The sequence below is a fragment of the Podarcis melisellensis genome, assembly GCF_964234715.1.
Source record: "Podarcis melisellensis genome assembly, chromosome: 9".
In the NCBI taxonomy this organism is placed as follows: domain Eukaryota; kingdom Metazoa; phylum Chordata; class Lepidosauria; order Squamata; family Lacertidae; genus Podarcis; species Podarcis melisellensis.
In genome coordinates, this window is record NC_138541.1 from 23,377,038 (window position 1) to 23,393,301 (window position 16,264).

Here is a 16,264-nt window from a genome sequence, read left to right on the forward strand (position 1 = left end):
TCTGAAATGTAAGACTTCTGATGAAAATTACCACCTACCTAATCTCTGCTCAGCAAAAGTTCTGAATAGGAATTTTTACACATCTGAATTACGATTACATCATAAACAGTTCCAACTTTGCTCTGAGTTGCCTCAGAATCTTTCTGAGTACTTGTACAGCTCAGCCATTATGTAAAACTGTTGAGCATGAACTGGTTATGATGGCATTTCAAGGTGTCACTTGGGACATTGTATTGTACCTAGGATTTGGATCAAAGAACATCTTAAATAGTCAGGTCAGAAGGAAAAGTAGGATGTTTTTCCCTTTTAAGCTTCTTGGACTTTCTTTAAACTTGAATGTATGTTTACTGATTCCCAACCTAATGCATAGCCTACAGTGATTGGGCCACATAGATCTGCCGAAATTCTGCTGTGCAGCCTGCTGAATCCTCTTTTAATAAGTATACTTAGTTTCTTTTCTTCTTTCTCCTCACCCCAAAGGAATTACATTCCTCTTTGATTATATGATGGCAGAAATATTTAGTATGATGTCAGTGGCAAAGAACATCTTCTGTTGACTGCTCACCTTTCTGTTGTTGTTGGCATCTGTCTGTCTCAAGAGACTATGGAAGAGTGTCTCATCAAGGGTAAAGGCGAACCATTGGAGAGTTACATCGCTTGCTGTGGGAGTAGAGACCAGTACATGAGAGACATGTTTTATTGGAGCTGGGGCAGATGAAGGCTTCTGGTTTTGCTAATGCAGATGCACCATGGCATTTCTTCTCTCTGCACTCCTCCTAGCTTCTGTGGTCATTGCTGTGGCTACATAACTTGACTGTTGCAAAATGCCAGTGTTTGACTGTAGGTACTGGCCTGCTAGAGGTGTTAAGAAGCATGTGCTATGCATTATCAAATTGTGATTTTTCTGCCCCCCCCCCTACTTTCTACTTAAAAAAGATAAAAGCAATACATTTTCTGGGTATAAGGCAAGTGCACACAGGAAAAAGTGCCACCAATGTTACACTAGCAAACTCACAACCTGAAACTCATCAGAGGTTTAAACCTTCCTGGCCTTTAGTGACATCTTTGCCATGGAGATCATCTTGGGTAGAAAGATGAGGGCGAAATACTTTATATAAATGTGGGAAATGTCTGTGCTGGCAGTTTTTGCAGTGCTAAAACTAGTTGCTCTTTAGTTGTTGTTGCTTTTTAAAGTTGATGAATATTTCATGCCTCAACTGGTTTGATTATTTATTGCATTTATATATTACTTATCTGCCAGTGCACTGAAGGCAGCTTCAGTACAGCTATACCGCCTAACAGACGCAGTGCAAAAAGAAATGGGTGGGGATGGAAAGCGGAAAATGGAATTGATACCTAAAATTGGTTATGTAATGTTGCATAGTTGCTGTTATGAATCATGACCAAGTGGAATGACCCATGAGACATTTGTGGGAAAGGAGGAGCCAGATAGCAACCAGTCTTAACTGAGTTATGTTTCACATTTGTCTCTTATACTTGCAGTAGTATCAACAGTGACCTCTTAATGCAGAAGAGAGTTATGTTTTCTAACTAGTGCCTGTGCCTTATTTTACACTTCAGTTGGTCTCCTAGCGCCAGGCATGCATGAATACAGAAAGTGTAGCAGCTTTGAATATAGACATAGTATTGCAACAAACAAGTTAAGAAAAAAGGTCCAGTGTGTAGGTAAAGGGCATACCTGCAGGGTGACTAGTTATGCATCAGCAAAAAGGAGAGACACAACCAAGCTGAGGACACAGAGTTGCATATGCTCGTTTGTGTGCAAATGTTAGAGATAATTACTAACATTTAAATTTTACCTAAGAAACCCAATTATTTTCCCATCCAAATCATCCCCAGCATATTATTCAATTTATATGCTCCCCAGATCACCAGCAATGGTTCATCCTTAATATACCACCCAGATGATCCAGGTTCTGCTCCAAAATAAAATTTCCTTCAATTACTGCCTATTAATCAATCATTTTATCACTACCCCCTCCTCAAATTTAATCAAACAAAATAAATAGGGTGTACTGGCAGTAGAGCATGATTCCCTTTACTCGGTGGCAGATTCTTACTATGGATAAGGTGACTAGCAGTGTTTTTTCTTTCTTTTAACTTAAACCAAAAACAAGCTGCATGTGTGAACTCAAATTCCAAATGTGGAGGGAGGTAACCAACGTCATTTCCTCTTCCTTGTAGAGATACTATATGAGAGAAAATGTATATTCCTTTTTCCATAGTGTTCATAAGAACAACATTGTTTTGCCTTTCACAGGGGCATTAGTTTCTGTTGTAGCTCAAGAGCCAGCCAGCCAACAATTGTAGCTGTTGTGTTTGACTTTAATAGTAGAAGGAAAGATGGTCCACTTCATATCTCATCCTGTATGTCTGGTACCAAATGGACAAAGGCCATCTTAAATTGAATTTTGTCCTCCATAAGTGTTTTTTTCAGAGAAAGATAAGGGATTTAGATTTTTGCAGGAAATAACTCGTTGCTTGAATAAAGAGTGCTAAATTACAATCAAGTTTTGTTTAAATTTTAGGAAATGATTAAATAAAAATACAGTCGTACCTTGGTTCTCGAACAGAATCCATTCCAGAAGTCTGTTTGACGTTCAAAAACCAAGGCGTGACTTTTGATTGGCTTCAGAAGCTTCCTGCACTCAATCGGAAGCTGCGGAAGCCGTGTCGGACATTCGGCTTCCAAAAAAGGTTCGCAAACCGGAACACTTCTGGGTTTGTGGTGTTCGGGAGCCAAAACGTTTGAGTCACACATCAGCATAGTGTGTGTAGCTACTTCCTGTCACACAAAATAATAAATCATGTGTCAGGAATGGCAAGAGTAATCTAGGTATTTTTGGATTTAATTTTTAACTACTTATAGTTGTTCTTGCCATCCCTTTATATTTATGTACCAATGCTAAAACTTTTCACTATGGACAAGGAGTCTATATTTTCAAGAAATGGAAAGAAAGACTACAGGAAAACTATAGTAAAGCTTCTTAACTTAAAATGTAACTGTATTTCTTTATCTCCATGTTTTACTCGCTGTGTATTCTGTGGTAACATCTTGCCTCATTTAGGAACAAATTACAGTTAGGTATCAACTCTTATATAATTAATACACAAATATTCCAGATTCCTATGTCACTTGACAACCTCTCATGGTGATAATAAATATAAATGACACATCCTAAATATAGCTGAGCCACTTCTTCTTGGTGGGGCATGTGACTAATTACACTTTTCCTTTTGCTGACTGTTGACTCACACTTTTTAGCTGGGTAAAGGAAAGTACATATTACTCACTTCTCTCTCTCTTTTAATGCCTATGACTAAACTTTGGGCTTGTCCACATCAAACTTTACTGTGTGTTTGCAGCTGATTGCATTCCCATTTAATTTGCATAGTCCACATCACATTACCCTCAAACAACACCAGTCTCTGTAAATTCAGGTTTACCTGATATGGGGATTATCCAATGATTCCAATCCACTTGGGGCCCCAAATGGTTTTGGAGAATACTTTATCATAGAATCACAGAATTCCATAATTTGGAAAGTACCACAAGGGTCTAGTCCCGTGGTTCTCAACATGGGGCACATGCTCCACAGGAGGTCAAATTGAGCTTGTTTAGACCAAGTTAATGGCCTTTTAGGCTTCCTCCATGTGAATAGGAGTTCACTTTTGAATAATAAGAATTATATATCATTGGGCAGGGGGCATCAGGATTTTAGAGATGCTTAGGTGGGGCATGGCCAAAAAAAGGTTGGGAACCACTGATCTAGTCCAACCCAGATGGACAGTTATTTTTACCAAGTATGATAATTATTGAGTTCATCCCCACCCTGAACTCTGACTTCTTCTCTATTCCAGTGCACAAGCTAAGAGTTGACTCTAGATCCCACCTTGCTTCATCCTTCATCCTCAACATGCTTTGTTTATAATGTATTGTGTTTATAATGCAGTGCTTGAAACTATGGTGAGAATGGGTCACTGTGTTTTGCTCTTGCTCCTAAAAGAAGCAATCATTTGTCTAATGAGCTTTATGCCTAATGTTTATAAATGATATTGCAAAGTAAAGTGCTTGATTTGAGAAAAGCTTGCTGTCTGCCTTGATTTGATGGTTCTTTCCTGTGTCTTGAAAGCTATACTTGGAGATCAGCCTTTTGGCCTGAAATAGCCTATGGCCAAAGCAAAAACATAATGCAATTGTATTCTGGTTCTTTATGACTGAGTATCTTAAAAGACATTGCCAGTTTTGTACACTAGCCAGTGGATATAAAAAACCTGGTAAAATCATTTTGTACAGTACAACACAAGGATGTAACAAATCCAATTAATGATGACTTTAAGCTATGACATTGGGAAAACCGCAGGTTGCGCTGCAGAGTTATGAAGGATGTAGAATGCATTATTAAATATCACAACAATAGGGATAAGATATCCAAAGAGAAGCACTACTGGACATAAAACTATCTCCTTTCAGTATATGTTCATGTACTGAAGCAGTGAAGTTTATCTTCTCATTTTGAAAACAGCTTAAACTGAACTGAATTTTAGTTTTAATAGTAGGCATTCCTTGCTTTGATATTCTGGTTTGTATGGAGCCCTGACATCAGTTTCCTCATTCCAATGTCATGGGAAATTCTGTTGTGTTTGTTTTGATTTTTGATTTTGTTTTGTTTTGTTTGCTGTCAGAGGAAGAAGAAAAAGGTGAAGCAAGAAAGGAGTGCAGAGACACACTAGTTCCTACCGTTTTAGGGACTCAGCTCCACATTTGTGTAGGGTTCTTAGTTTTTCCCCCTCCCAAAGATATCTCTTAAGGCAGCGGAGTTTGCTGAAGGGGCAACAGGGTTTAGTGAGCAGGGAGAGCCAGTGACAAGGAGCAGTTCTAATAAACTTGAATTCTGGAAGGAGAAGCAGGAGCCAGTTTTCTTTAAATAAATAATAATGCACAATCAATATAGTAGACTTTATCCCAATTCACATCTTTTATATGGACTTGGTATCCTGTATCACTCTTTCTCAAGCCTACAGGTTATACACATGAACATACTTGTTTCTTTCAGATGAGGTGCCGGGGGGAGGTGATTAAGCTGCTACTTGGAAGGCAAACATATTTCACACAAATTATTGCAATCTAAAGCAGTATTTCTCAAACACCTAATAATTAGTTTATCGTTCTCTCTTTTTTCTGGGTTAAAATTGAAGGCACGCTTAATTCTTGCATTCAAAGACATATGTATGTATTTTCTAAACCCATTTCCTAAAACAATGTGTAGCCATCCTCCTTGCTAGTTCAGGGTAGTCTGTAATACTTGATCCTGTTGCAGAACAAGGCATCGGACTTCCTATACCCCAACCCATATAAATAAGAGACCAATAAGACTGGGTTTTGGGTAAAAACAGGCCACAACTTTACTGAATACAGATGAAAGAGGTTTGGCTTGGGCATGGGGCAATCTAAATACTTCTGGCCCGCCCACTGGAAGCGACGTGTGGTCAATCCAGGTGGGGGTTCCTAAGACTTACATCAAATAGGGTGTTCCCATGAAATAGGGTGGACATGGCCACTCCCCCCGATCCCTTTACCGGGATACCCCAGCGTTTGGAGGTGCAGGCAAGGACTACAACCTCCCCTCCGTCCGAAACAAGGGATTGCCCCAATGCTCAACTATTACTCAGTTTGAACCTAGGTATCAGCTGATATTTCTAGGACTCTCCCATGTCTGTTGGCTATAGTGTGACCTGCCTCAACAAATTCTTGCATTCCCCTCCTTCCCATGATATTCCTTTGTTGCCCTTAATACTGACCATAGGAAAATGTTCCACAATATCTTTTGGTTCCGAAGGGCATAGAATTATATCTAATATATTGCCTTAACTTTCAAAGCACACTTCAGCCTCTCTTGTGGCAATGACTTGACCAACCAGTGCTAGTCTAACCATAGTTTATAGCACCACGTAAATAGAAAACTTAGATTTTGCTTACTGTCCATAAAAATATAGTCATCATACGTTAAGGTTTTAGAACATTAGAAGCCAATGTCTGCCTGTTTGTTCATTCAAACTTGCACTTTGTATTTTGAATGATTTTCATTTTCATTTTATTTTTAACTTCATTTGGATTTACAGTTACTGTACTGACTGCATTATTTCTAAAGGAGTGATATTGTATTGACTGATTCTTTTGTTTACACTGTTGTGAAAACAAAGGTGAGCCAGAACAAATAAACTTCAGTGACTAGAATGTTCAGGACTCATTCATTTGACTGCTTACTTGGTTGTGTATTGTTCCTGGTGATCTTGACCCAACTGCTTTCAGTGTTTGGAGCATACAAATTACTTGGTTTCTAATGGCTACAGATTATTTGGTGCTGCTTCTAGAGATCAAAAGGATAGTGTCAGGCTTGGCTTGTATAATGGATAGGAGAGAGAAAGCAAAGATCAAAAAGAACTTTGCAGCTGTATCTAAGGGCAAGCATGTTAAAAGGGAACTAGTTGGACATTTAAGAGCAGAATAAGACATAGGGACAGAAATGTATTTTCCTCATTCTTAAGGACATTCTGTTCCCCTTTGTAAATGGGCATACTTTAAAAGCTGATGTCTTATCTGTCCCATCAAACTTATCTTCCCTATCTGTATCTGATATTACTCATGAATTAAGTGACTTGCAGCACATGGAGATGCCTTGAACCAGTGGATTAGACTTTCACGTACCAAAAGGCATCTTCTCCTCCATGCCCCAGGGACAGGGCTCAGACTGGAAAATTGAAATAGTAAAGAGAATCAAAAGGAGTGTACACAGTGTAACTATCTGGCATTGCTGAATAGCCACAACTTATTCCCATATTTATGAAATTATAGTAGTCTGGCACAACTATGAAGTCAAATGCAGCCTACCAACTATCTAACTGCCCCCTAGCGCTCAAATGGGTCTATGTTTTAGATATGTGTTTACCTGTGATTGGATAATAAATTTTGTGTGTGGTTGTAAGGTTACTGGCAGGCTGCATTCTACATTGTAAATCACAAGCTTGTAGAACTCTGATAAAAAGGAAGGACCTTGTCGTATTGAAGTTGTGACTTCTGGACAAGCTTGATGCCCAGCAACTTGCATTTTAGAATTGCTAGGTACTGAAAGCAACTATTAAGAGCTCAAATCTAATGTCCAGCCATCCAGGATAACCCAGGAAAGCTGTACTGGACATTAGAAATGGCCACCACCTGTACTGTCCAACATACATGCAGAGGTAACTGTGACAATTTTTGCAAATTTTACATCTTTGTCAACTTTAATTGCAGAGAATGTATTGATGGTCCCTGGAAGAAAAGCTTGTGAGACTCTTTCCTGAATTGAAAGTTAAATTGGAATCCCCGGTTTCGACATGCTTTGTTAAAGGACCAAGACTGGCTGGAATTACGGGAAGCAGACTTTAAAAGAAGCAGGAGATAATATTAGAAACCAGACAAGAATTTGTTAATTTTGCTGCAAGTGCTAGGATGGATACCATAGAGACAGCAAAGCTTGAAGAGCACATGGAAGTCCAGAACAATGAAACTGCAAATGGTTATGCTCGACCCACACTCACTGTCAGTGAGGAGAACAAGAACAGCAGCAGCAAACCAAAGGTTTTATCCAATGGTTTGCGGAAAGGCACTAAGAAGTATCCAGACTATATACAGATTTCTATGCCCGCTGAATCTAGAAACAAACTTCCTTTAGAATGGTGGAAAACAGGCATTGCCTTTGTGTATGCTGTCTTCAACTTAATTCTAACGACTGTCATTATCACAGCGGTACATGAGAGGGTGCCTCCCAAGGAGCTCAGTCCTCCATTGCCAGATAAGTTTTTTGATTATATTGATCGTGTAGAATGGGCTTTTTCTGTATCAGAAATAAATGGAATTATACTGTTTGGATTATGGACAATCCAGTGGCTGTTTCTCAGATACAAGTAAGTTGCACAGCTTCTTTTCTTCTTATTATTAAAGACCAAACTAGATGTCAATTAAAGACATAGGCAGTTATGTAACTTGTCTGTCTTTAACTAATTAATCACTTACCTACAGAGATCAGAATAGAAATCTGTTTTATGGCATGGCTGGGATTTTAGAAAAAAAACTGTATGAGGGGACTTCCATTCCAGTCTCAATGGGGGAGTGATTCCTTTACAGTGAGAACTGAGCTTCCTCAATCATGCAGGTAGCTTAGGAAAAACTGATATGTAGTGAACATTACACATATTAAGGACACATCTAGTTTGGCCCTCCCTGAGAGAATTCAGAGTTTTACCTATTAATCAAAATTTACTTATTAATCATGAGGACTTGCAAAAGAAAGGACTGAGATACTAGAAAAAGAGATACATGCAAGTCTGCAATAATGCTATTATAGAAATGGTAAGTGGTGTTGCCTAACATTTTGGATTATCAGTTTTTCCTTCTTTATATAATTATGTTTAAAACAAATGGATTTGTAACAAAGATGCAACATATTTATATTTAATCTGAATATGATTTAAAATGCAGTCCTATAGCAATTTATCTGGGATTAATTCCTGTTCAACTCAATGGGACATACTTCTGAGATCGCACATGTAGAATTGTTCAATTCACCTAAAAGAAAACTAGCACAACAAATATTTAATATGTGCTACTATCTATATTTCAGTTCATCAGTGCCAAACCCTTCATGCAGAGAGTAGTTCTATGGTCACAGCCACATACAGGAAGCAGCTAGTAACATGATGAATTATGCAGCTTCCCAGAGTTGGTTGTATGGGAAATAAGCAATCAAGTCTTGCAGGAATTGTTACTGCTCTACATCAGCTGTTTTACTCAAAAATGTGTATATGCCACCTTCCTAGAATCTAACCTTAAAAGTAATATACAACAATGATAACAGATCCCATAAGATACACTTGGGTGGTCAAATAATAGAGAAGTGCATGTCTTAGTAGTTCCACAAGTATGAATTGCTCTTTTTGTAGCATATTGGTCCATAAGATAGACATATTACAGTCAAATGTTGCAAATCTTGAAAAATCTAAAACTTTACTATATAATTTATGGTGTCATTGGCTTAGTCCTGTGGAACATTCTTCCAATAGAGATTCAGCAGGAAATTTCAATTTTAACTTTTAAACATCTGCTGAAAACTTTTCTATGATGGTAGGTTTATGTGGACAATTAAAACATATTCTGCAATAGTTAGCTTGTTTGTGTTTTTAATTTTTTGCTTGGTTTTTATTGTGTATGTATATATAATTGTTGTAAACCACTTTGATATTTTTTGACATTGCAGTAGAAAAGTATTTTTTATAAATAAATAAATAAGAACGTGGCTATAACAGTTTTCCTGTTGTACTCATTATCCTATGCTATGGAGTACAGATTAAGAGTGGGAAAGATATGTTGAATTTTGCAGGCATAGTCTTTTTATGGAGTTGTACTTATAGCATAACTACATGAACAATCTCTCTTTAATATTATTTTTCAGATCAATAGTGGGACGAAGGTTCTTCTTTATAATAGGAACTTTATACCTTTACCGCTGCATTACCATGTATGTCACCACTCTCCCTGTTCCTGGAATGCATTTTCAGTGTGCTCCAAAGGTAAACCTAGTAAATGCAAATTATATTTATTTTACAAATCAGTTGGCTTGGAGTTCTTTATCCAACCAAACACTTCCAGTCTCCTTCAGCTTGTGTTTCTTCTTATTTTGTTCTCCCTATGACAAACTAGCTAAATGGAAATTCTCAAGCCAAGGTTCAGCGGATCCTGCAACTAATTTCCGGCGGTGGACTGTCTATAACAGGCTCACACATCTTATGCGGAGATTTCCTGTTCAGTGGTCACACTGTAGTGCTAACACTCACTTACCTATTTATCAAGGAATGTAAGTTTCAATTTTTCGATTTTTTTATTTTTATTTTCATAAATGCTTAGCAACACTACTCCACTGATTTTTATACTAGTTTCAGTATTCTGTATGTGCACCAATCTAACCAAATGCTTCTGATTTTGGATTGAAAATGGCAGAAAGTCTGGGCCAGTTCTGACGTTTTGGCCAGTTTATGAAATACTTTTAAAATTGCTCCATTTGGTGACTCTTACATGGTAGATCAGTCATGTGAAGCAGCTTGCCAGGTTTTTCTGTGGGAATGTAATTATCCCAAGGAAAAGTTTGTACTTAAGTGGAAAATATGGGCAGGATTGAATTAATGAGTGTGAGTGCCACCAGGAAACCACAGGCAAGGATTTCCACTGGCCACAACTGGGGTTTCCCCTCTTCTTCCCCCCAGGTGTCCCCTGCAGTTGCCTTGGGTAAGGGAAGAGAACTCCTAGAACAGAATGTGGTTGGAGGAAAGAGCAAATTGATAAACCATGCAAGCAGCAATGCTTGCGCTAAGAGCAATCTGCTTTGCACTACATTGAATTCCTGTCTGTTACTCAGTTCACTTGATGAACTGCTCCACACCTAAAGCCTTTCTTATTTTCCTAAATGTTTCGTATGGTTTTAGGTGGTCTTAGTGTGGCAATCCTAATGTGCAAACTAGGCCTCATGGTCTTAGTTTTTGGTTGTTTTTTAAACACAGCTATCTAATTTGGATGGCTTGTTGCAAACTGTTCCTTCAGTTAGAAAAAAGAAAAGATGTTTGTGTTCCCAAGCCTAATTCAGTTACTATAAATTGGTGTAGGACAGAAATAATTGCTTACCTTTCTCTTTGGCATTGTCTTCCTTGTTTCTTTTTGCCACGAGGTCTCATAAAATAAATATTCCCTTATTTATTTACATGTTTATGCCACACTTCCTTCAGAGAACTTGGGGTTGCAGAGAAGGTCCCTTGTGCACTTCATCCTCATAACAACCTTATGGGGTCAAGTAGGCTGATAGAGAGTTCCTGGTCCAATGTTAACCAATGATGGGTCTTCCTAGTCATTGTCCAAAACTCTACCCACTTCACTACACCAATTTGTAGTTCTAGAAGACTTACGCATGAGTACTTTATTTTGGTTGTTAGAAGGCTGGTGCTACAAAGAACAAGCATGTCAAAAACTGGGTTCCATATAAACTGGAAAACATACATTTCATTGGCATATGCATGTTCCTATTAACATGAATATACCTATGTAGGTTCTGTGAAGCCTGAATATGTGACAGTTTCTGGTAATGTAATATACATATTACATTTTAATACATTAGTGGAGGTGGGAGAACATTATGTGGATATAATGTTCCATGAGTAGTTGGTAAATAGCTGTTTCATGCATTCTTTTATGTGAGGATGTTGTCACAGATGTACTGTGGTCATGTTTAATCATCCCATTTAATGTTGTTGTTTAGTTTACCTATCTAGCATTTAGCATATGCCCTTTGCAGAAAAAGAAAAAGGAAAGGAAGGAAATTATTACTGACATGGGGCTATTACAGCCATTCTTCTTCACTAGATTGTCCTGTGAACCCTGGAATACTGCTGGCAGGGCTTTATAAATAAGTGGTGTGGACTGTACATCAGGATATTATCTACTAATTTCTTGTTCCTGTATGATTATGGGGGTGGGGGGATGCTGTTTGAAGCAAGAGCAAATACTGCTCCATTATTCTGAAGCTGAGTGCAATATGCTCCACTGATCTTTCTGAACAGGCATTTTGCCAATCTGAAAGATGCTTCCTGTGTTCTCATCCCTGTTTATCAATATATTTAACTCCCTGGCCAGAGATGGCTGTACAAGCTTCCTTCCCTCCATTTTGACATTTATTTTTGGAATGAGCAATAAAATGCAGTAGTGCACTGGTTTGTTTGTATTTTTAGTTAATTACATAAATTGGATTGAATTTATTTGAAATAGGTACTGGTGCTGTTATTCTTCAAAAAACACAAAGGAAATGAATGATTCTCTGATCTAATTTCGCTATCTTCTTTCCTTCCTCAAATATAATTATGATTAGTGTGCTGCCATGTAAAAATTGGCCATGGGTTGAAAAAGAAAGATAGTATTATGGTGGTGGGAACCATTTACCCCTTTGAATGAATGGATTAATTTTCTTTTTTACTTGTATGCTTTTATGGATGTCAGATAGTTGCAGCACAATTTTAAGAGCTCTTAAATGTAAGTTTTGTATGAAGGGTTATGGTAGTGATGGTTCTGTAACACTCCTTCCATTACCTGCCAGTATGTTCCTTCCTCATAGTGTCAGATAGCAAGGACGAGTGACAGGAGGCTTGCAGCAAGTTGGAAGAATATGGGGAACAGGTAGTAAATCTGATCATTGTTGAGCTAGGTGGTACTCTTTGGGTGCCAGATTGGAGCCCATATTGCTAACCCATCTTTATAAAGCAATGTTGGTGGTGCAGATTATACAATTGGCCTTGAACATAGGAGACTGCCATTGGTCCATCTAGTCCAGTGCTATTTACACCAAGGGAGGTAGCTCTCCAAAGTCTCAGGCAGAGGTTTTTTCCTTGATGGAAAATTCTTTTAATTGAATAATCCAAGGATTAAGCCTGAGACCTTCTGCATGGCAGTTGTGTATTCTGCCATATCCCCTAGGAGCATGAGTCAGATATGTATTGTATGGAAACCCAGCCGGCAACATAGTGCAAATTGAGCAAATCAGCTGATTAGCCAGCATTCATATATTTATCTCCTGTTAAATTTACTCTATGGGATCAAATTATATGGCAACCTGTTCCTGTGAACTAAATATAATATTTTAGTTTATGTCTCTTGTGTGTGCATGTGGATATCCATGCATTTGCATTCACAAATTAGTTCAAATTCATATTCATCTGTTTTGCTGCTCTAGATACAATTCTCATATGAAACCTCTTTAACATGCTTTCCTTCTTGGGCAGATTCACCTCGTCACTTTTGGTGGTATCACTTGATCTGCTGGTGTATGAGTGTTGCTGGAATAATCTGCATCCTAGTAGGACATGAACATTATACTATAGATGTTGTCATTGCTTATTATATCACCACAAGGCTCTTCTGGTGGTATCACTCAATGGCTAATGAAAAGGTGAGTAACGGGAATACCAGCTTCTAAATTAATGTTAGGTACTTGAGATATATAGTACTGCTTTAAAAAATGTATTATGTTAAAATGAGATTGCTGAATTATGCTGGACTTTTTAAAGGCATTTTTACTCCCCCCCTGGAAATCTCATGGGTCAACATCTAAGAAAATATTGGTATAGTCCAGAAAAAAAGTTAGTCATGGTGAAGTTTATTTGAATTTAAGGCACTAACATCCCAGTCCCACACTGAGGAGTAAGACCTGCCTTTTCAATCAGTTATCATTTCAAGTAAATGTGCACAGGAATCCCACCATAAACATCTAACTGCACACATTTGTTGCAACTGTGTTTTGGTAAATCATATCCAGTACCTTAACTACACTATACATGTGAAGCTTTTAAAAAAAAGTCTATCACAAATCTGGTTCAGTTTAAATGAATGCCTTTCTAAATTACTGGAACTTCTTTTACTTAATTGTGAACCAGTTAACTGTAAGTGGAGAGGCATTTTCACTACGTGAATGGAATGCTGGTCAAAAATATTGTAGTTAGTCTGGAAAACAACTTTACTACTTTGCTGTAAGTAGCACAAAAGATGGCCAAAAGAAAATTTCTATATGAGGTTAAGCAGGTTTGAGCTGCCTTATTACCTTCATGGGAGTCTAGGAATCCCATGTGTATGTCTCTGAGCTCCTTGGAGTAATACGAGGAGTTAATAAATAATACTACTTTGCCTGGTTTTACTTTACTGCCCTCTGTTTCAAATGGCGTCATTTATCACAAAATTCCAGCACGAAAACCAATATGGAGCTGAAGGACAGAGAGAAACTGATTGTCCTATCTGAATTATACCTATGTTTTATATGCTTTTTACTCCATGGAAGTGATTTCTTTCTAAGGAAAAAATAAGAATTATTCCAGTGGTTTAAATATGTCTCTTTTTAAAGCAGTCTCAGCAGGATCTTAATATATTTTTCTCCCCCCTCTTAATGCAGAACTTGAAAATCTCATCACAGACAAACTTTCTCTCTCGAGCATGGTGGTTTCCAATATTCAATTTCTTTGAAAAGAATATACAGGGCTCTGTGCCTTGCTGTTTCTCATGGCCAATATCTTGGCCCCCTAGCTGTTTCAAGTCTTCATGCAAAAAGTATTCCCGAGTTCAGAAAACGGGAGAGGACAATGAAAAATCCACCTGAAGAAAACGAAGACAAGAGAATGTATTGTTCTTTACTTCTACCAAAACATTTGTGCTATAACCAAAGCTCTTAAGATGACTAGATTGTTAACTGCAGAAGTGGACCAAACTTTGTGCAACTGATCTGAGAAAAGACAATTGTAGACACAAACAAAATAATTATTGCCCCTTGGTATATTTTTCTAGTCATATTGTACAGTTTCATCCCACTCTTCAGCGCTAGTAGACACTGGCACTCAGTGGCACTCTGGTGCCAACAGAACACTTCCTGAGGAGGAGGAAAGCTAGGACATTGGTTTCTTAATGAGATTCAGAGGTGCCAAAGAACACATCACACCATCTGTTGTTAAATATCACTCATCCCACAGAAGCACTGAAACAAAATATCTGCTTTAGACTCGTGGAGTTTGAAGAGCAAAACCATAGTAAACGATAAAAGGCACAATACTGGTCTTTCTAGCTATATGCAGAGAGTAACAGAGAGTAACAGAAGTTGGCAAGCAGTGGTCTTACTAGTGAAGGCAAGACTTGTTTTACATAACTGGTGACACCAGAAGTGAACCTTGATCTTTTTATACACTCTTATGGGAATGAATATATTATAACCCTGTAATGTCACCACTGTTTCCATATACTCTAGCTACCCTCTATTGTTTTTTACATTTTTTTAAAAAAAATAAGTGGCAATTTTATATATATATATCCATATATGACCATAAAACCTATTTTACCTGATGATACTGTAAGTTAGAAATAATGTCTACTAACATCGTCAGCATTCAACAACAGGAAAAAATAATTTATTGTTAAAATGCATATATGAAAGGCAAGGGAATTATTTAAATTTCTGCTGGTCAGCTTGCATGAATGTGTGGTGCATGTGCATAACACATTTTGAGTATATGCACTTTGCAGCGAATGCTCAAAAAATGGAGGATCTGTAATTGAAAGAGAATGTTGATACTCCTTCAGGCAATGACTGAAAATACCACTGAGTGCGGACAACCACATTGTTGGCTCTCAGAGGTATAAATTTGTAATTTTAAATAGTCATAAAATTCCTGCAGGATTGTTAACATTGTTTTTGTGTTTGTACGTGGCTGTGCATCTATCTACACATGTATAGCAAATAATACATAAACTTGAGTGAACCATTTAAATGCTGTGGGAGACAAAACTTCTCCTGATCCTCCAGTCACTCACTGGCTTTGATCTTCTGTAAGGATTTTTTGAAGGCTTAAAAAGAAATGGTGCGATTTTTGCAAAAACTATGGAACAGTGGGCCTGAGAGCTGGATGTGCTACATCTACAGATGAACATCACATTGTTTTTTCCTTGGTGTGAATTTGAGTTGTTGTGCCAAGGGTATTCACTGCAATAGGTGTGTTTGTTTCACTATTACCTAACACTATATTTATTTATTAAATGGTCATGTGGCCAGTCTGCTACTTTATTGTTTACAGATTTTTTTGGGTTGAACAAAATGTTTCTGTGTAATATAAAACTGTATATGTGAAAACACCCAAACATTTATTAAGTTAATGTTTAAGAAAGCTAACATGGCCCACTTTTTTTGTTCTGTTTTGTACAGGAATCAAACAGTGTCATTACCATTATAATATCTAGTAGTTAAATGTATTTTTCATTGTTGCCAATTGCTTTTCTATAAAAAAAATCAGTAAAAGGAGCAGCTAGAGAAATAACTATTGAATTTGCTTAAGTCTAATCAGTTACTATAACTTTTTTAAAAATAATGCTTTAAAGAGTGACATTAAAAAAAAGTAATGAGACAATTTGACTGGAAAATTTATTCTAATTTAAAATTCAGTGTGTAGGTCTGGGTGTTTCTTTCATTCACAGGCCAGGCCGTTAAGCTAATTCTGGTTTTCAGACTATCACTTTGGCAACAACATATCTTAGTACAACAAATAATGCATCATTGGAACAGAAGATAGTGGAGTATGATAATTCAGCCAGAAACCTTACTTTTATGGGTAATTTTTCCTTCCTAGAAATATTTAACTT

At 37.5% G+C, this 16,264-nt stretch overlaps 1 protein-coding gene across 5 annotated transcripts in view; it reads left to right on the forward strand.

Annotated features, from left to right (window-relative positions):
- Positions 1–16,032, forward strand: part of SGMS2 (sphingomyelin synthase 2) — a 29,862-nt gene extending 13,830 nt beyond the window's left edge. For 4 of the 5 annotated variants that reach the window (XM_081925234.1, XM_081925236.1, XM_081925233.1 and 1 more), the window contains 5 exons: positions 7,316–7,968; positions 9,513–9,630; positions 9,761–9,914; positions 12,877–13,043; positions 14,037–16,032. In XM_081925234.1, the coding sequence (XP_081781360.1) occupies positions 7,514–7,968; positions 9,513–9,630; positions 9,761–9,914; positions 12,877–13,043; positions 14,037–14,240 (1,098 nt within the window). In that variant the 5' untranslated portion in view covers positions 7,316–7,513 and the 3' untranslated portion in view covers positions 14,241–16,032. Of the gene's footprint in view, positions 1–118; positions 276–7,315; positions 7,969–9,512; positions 9,631–9,760; positions 9,915–12,876; positions 13,044–14,036 lie in introns of those variants that run through there. The other variant, XM_081925232.1, reaches the window with a different exon arrangement.
- The last annotated feature ends 232 nt before the right edge of the window (positions 16,033–16,264 follow it).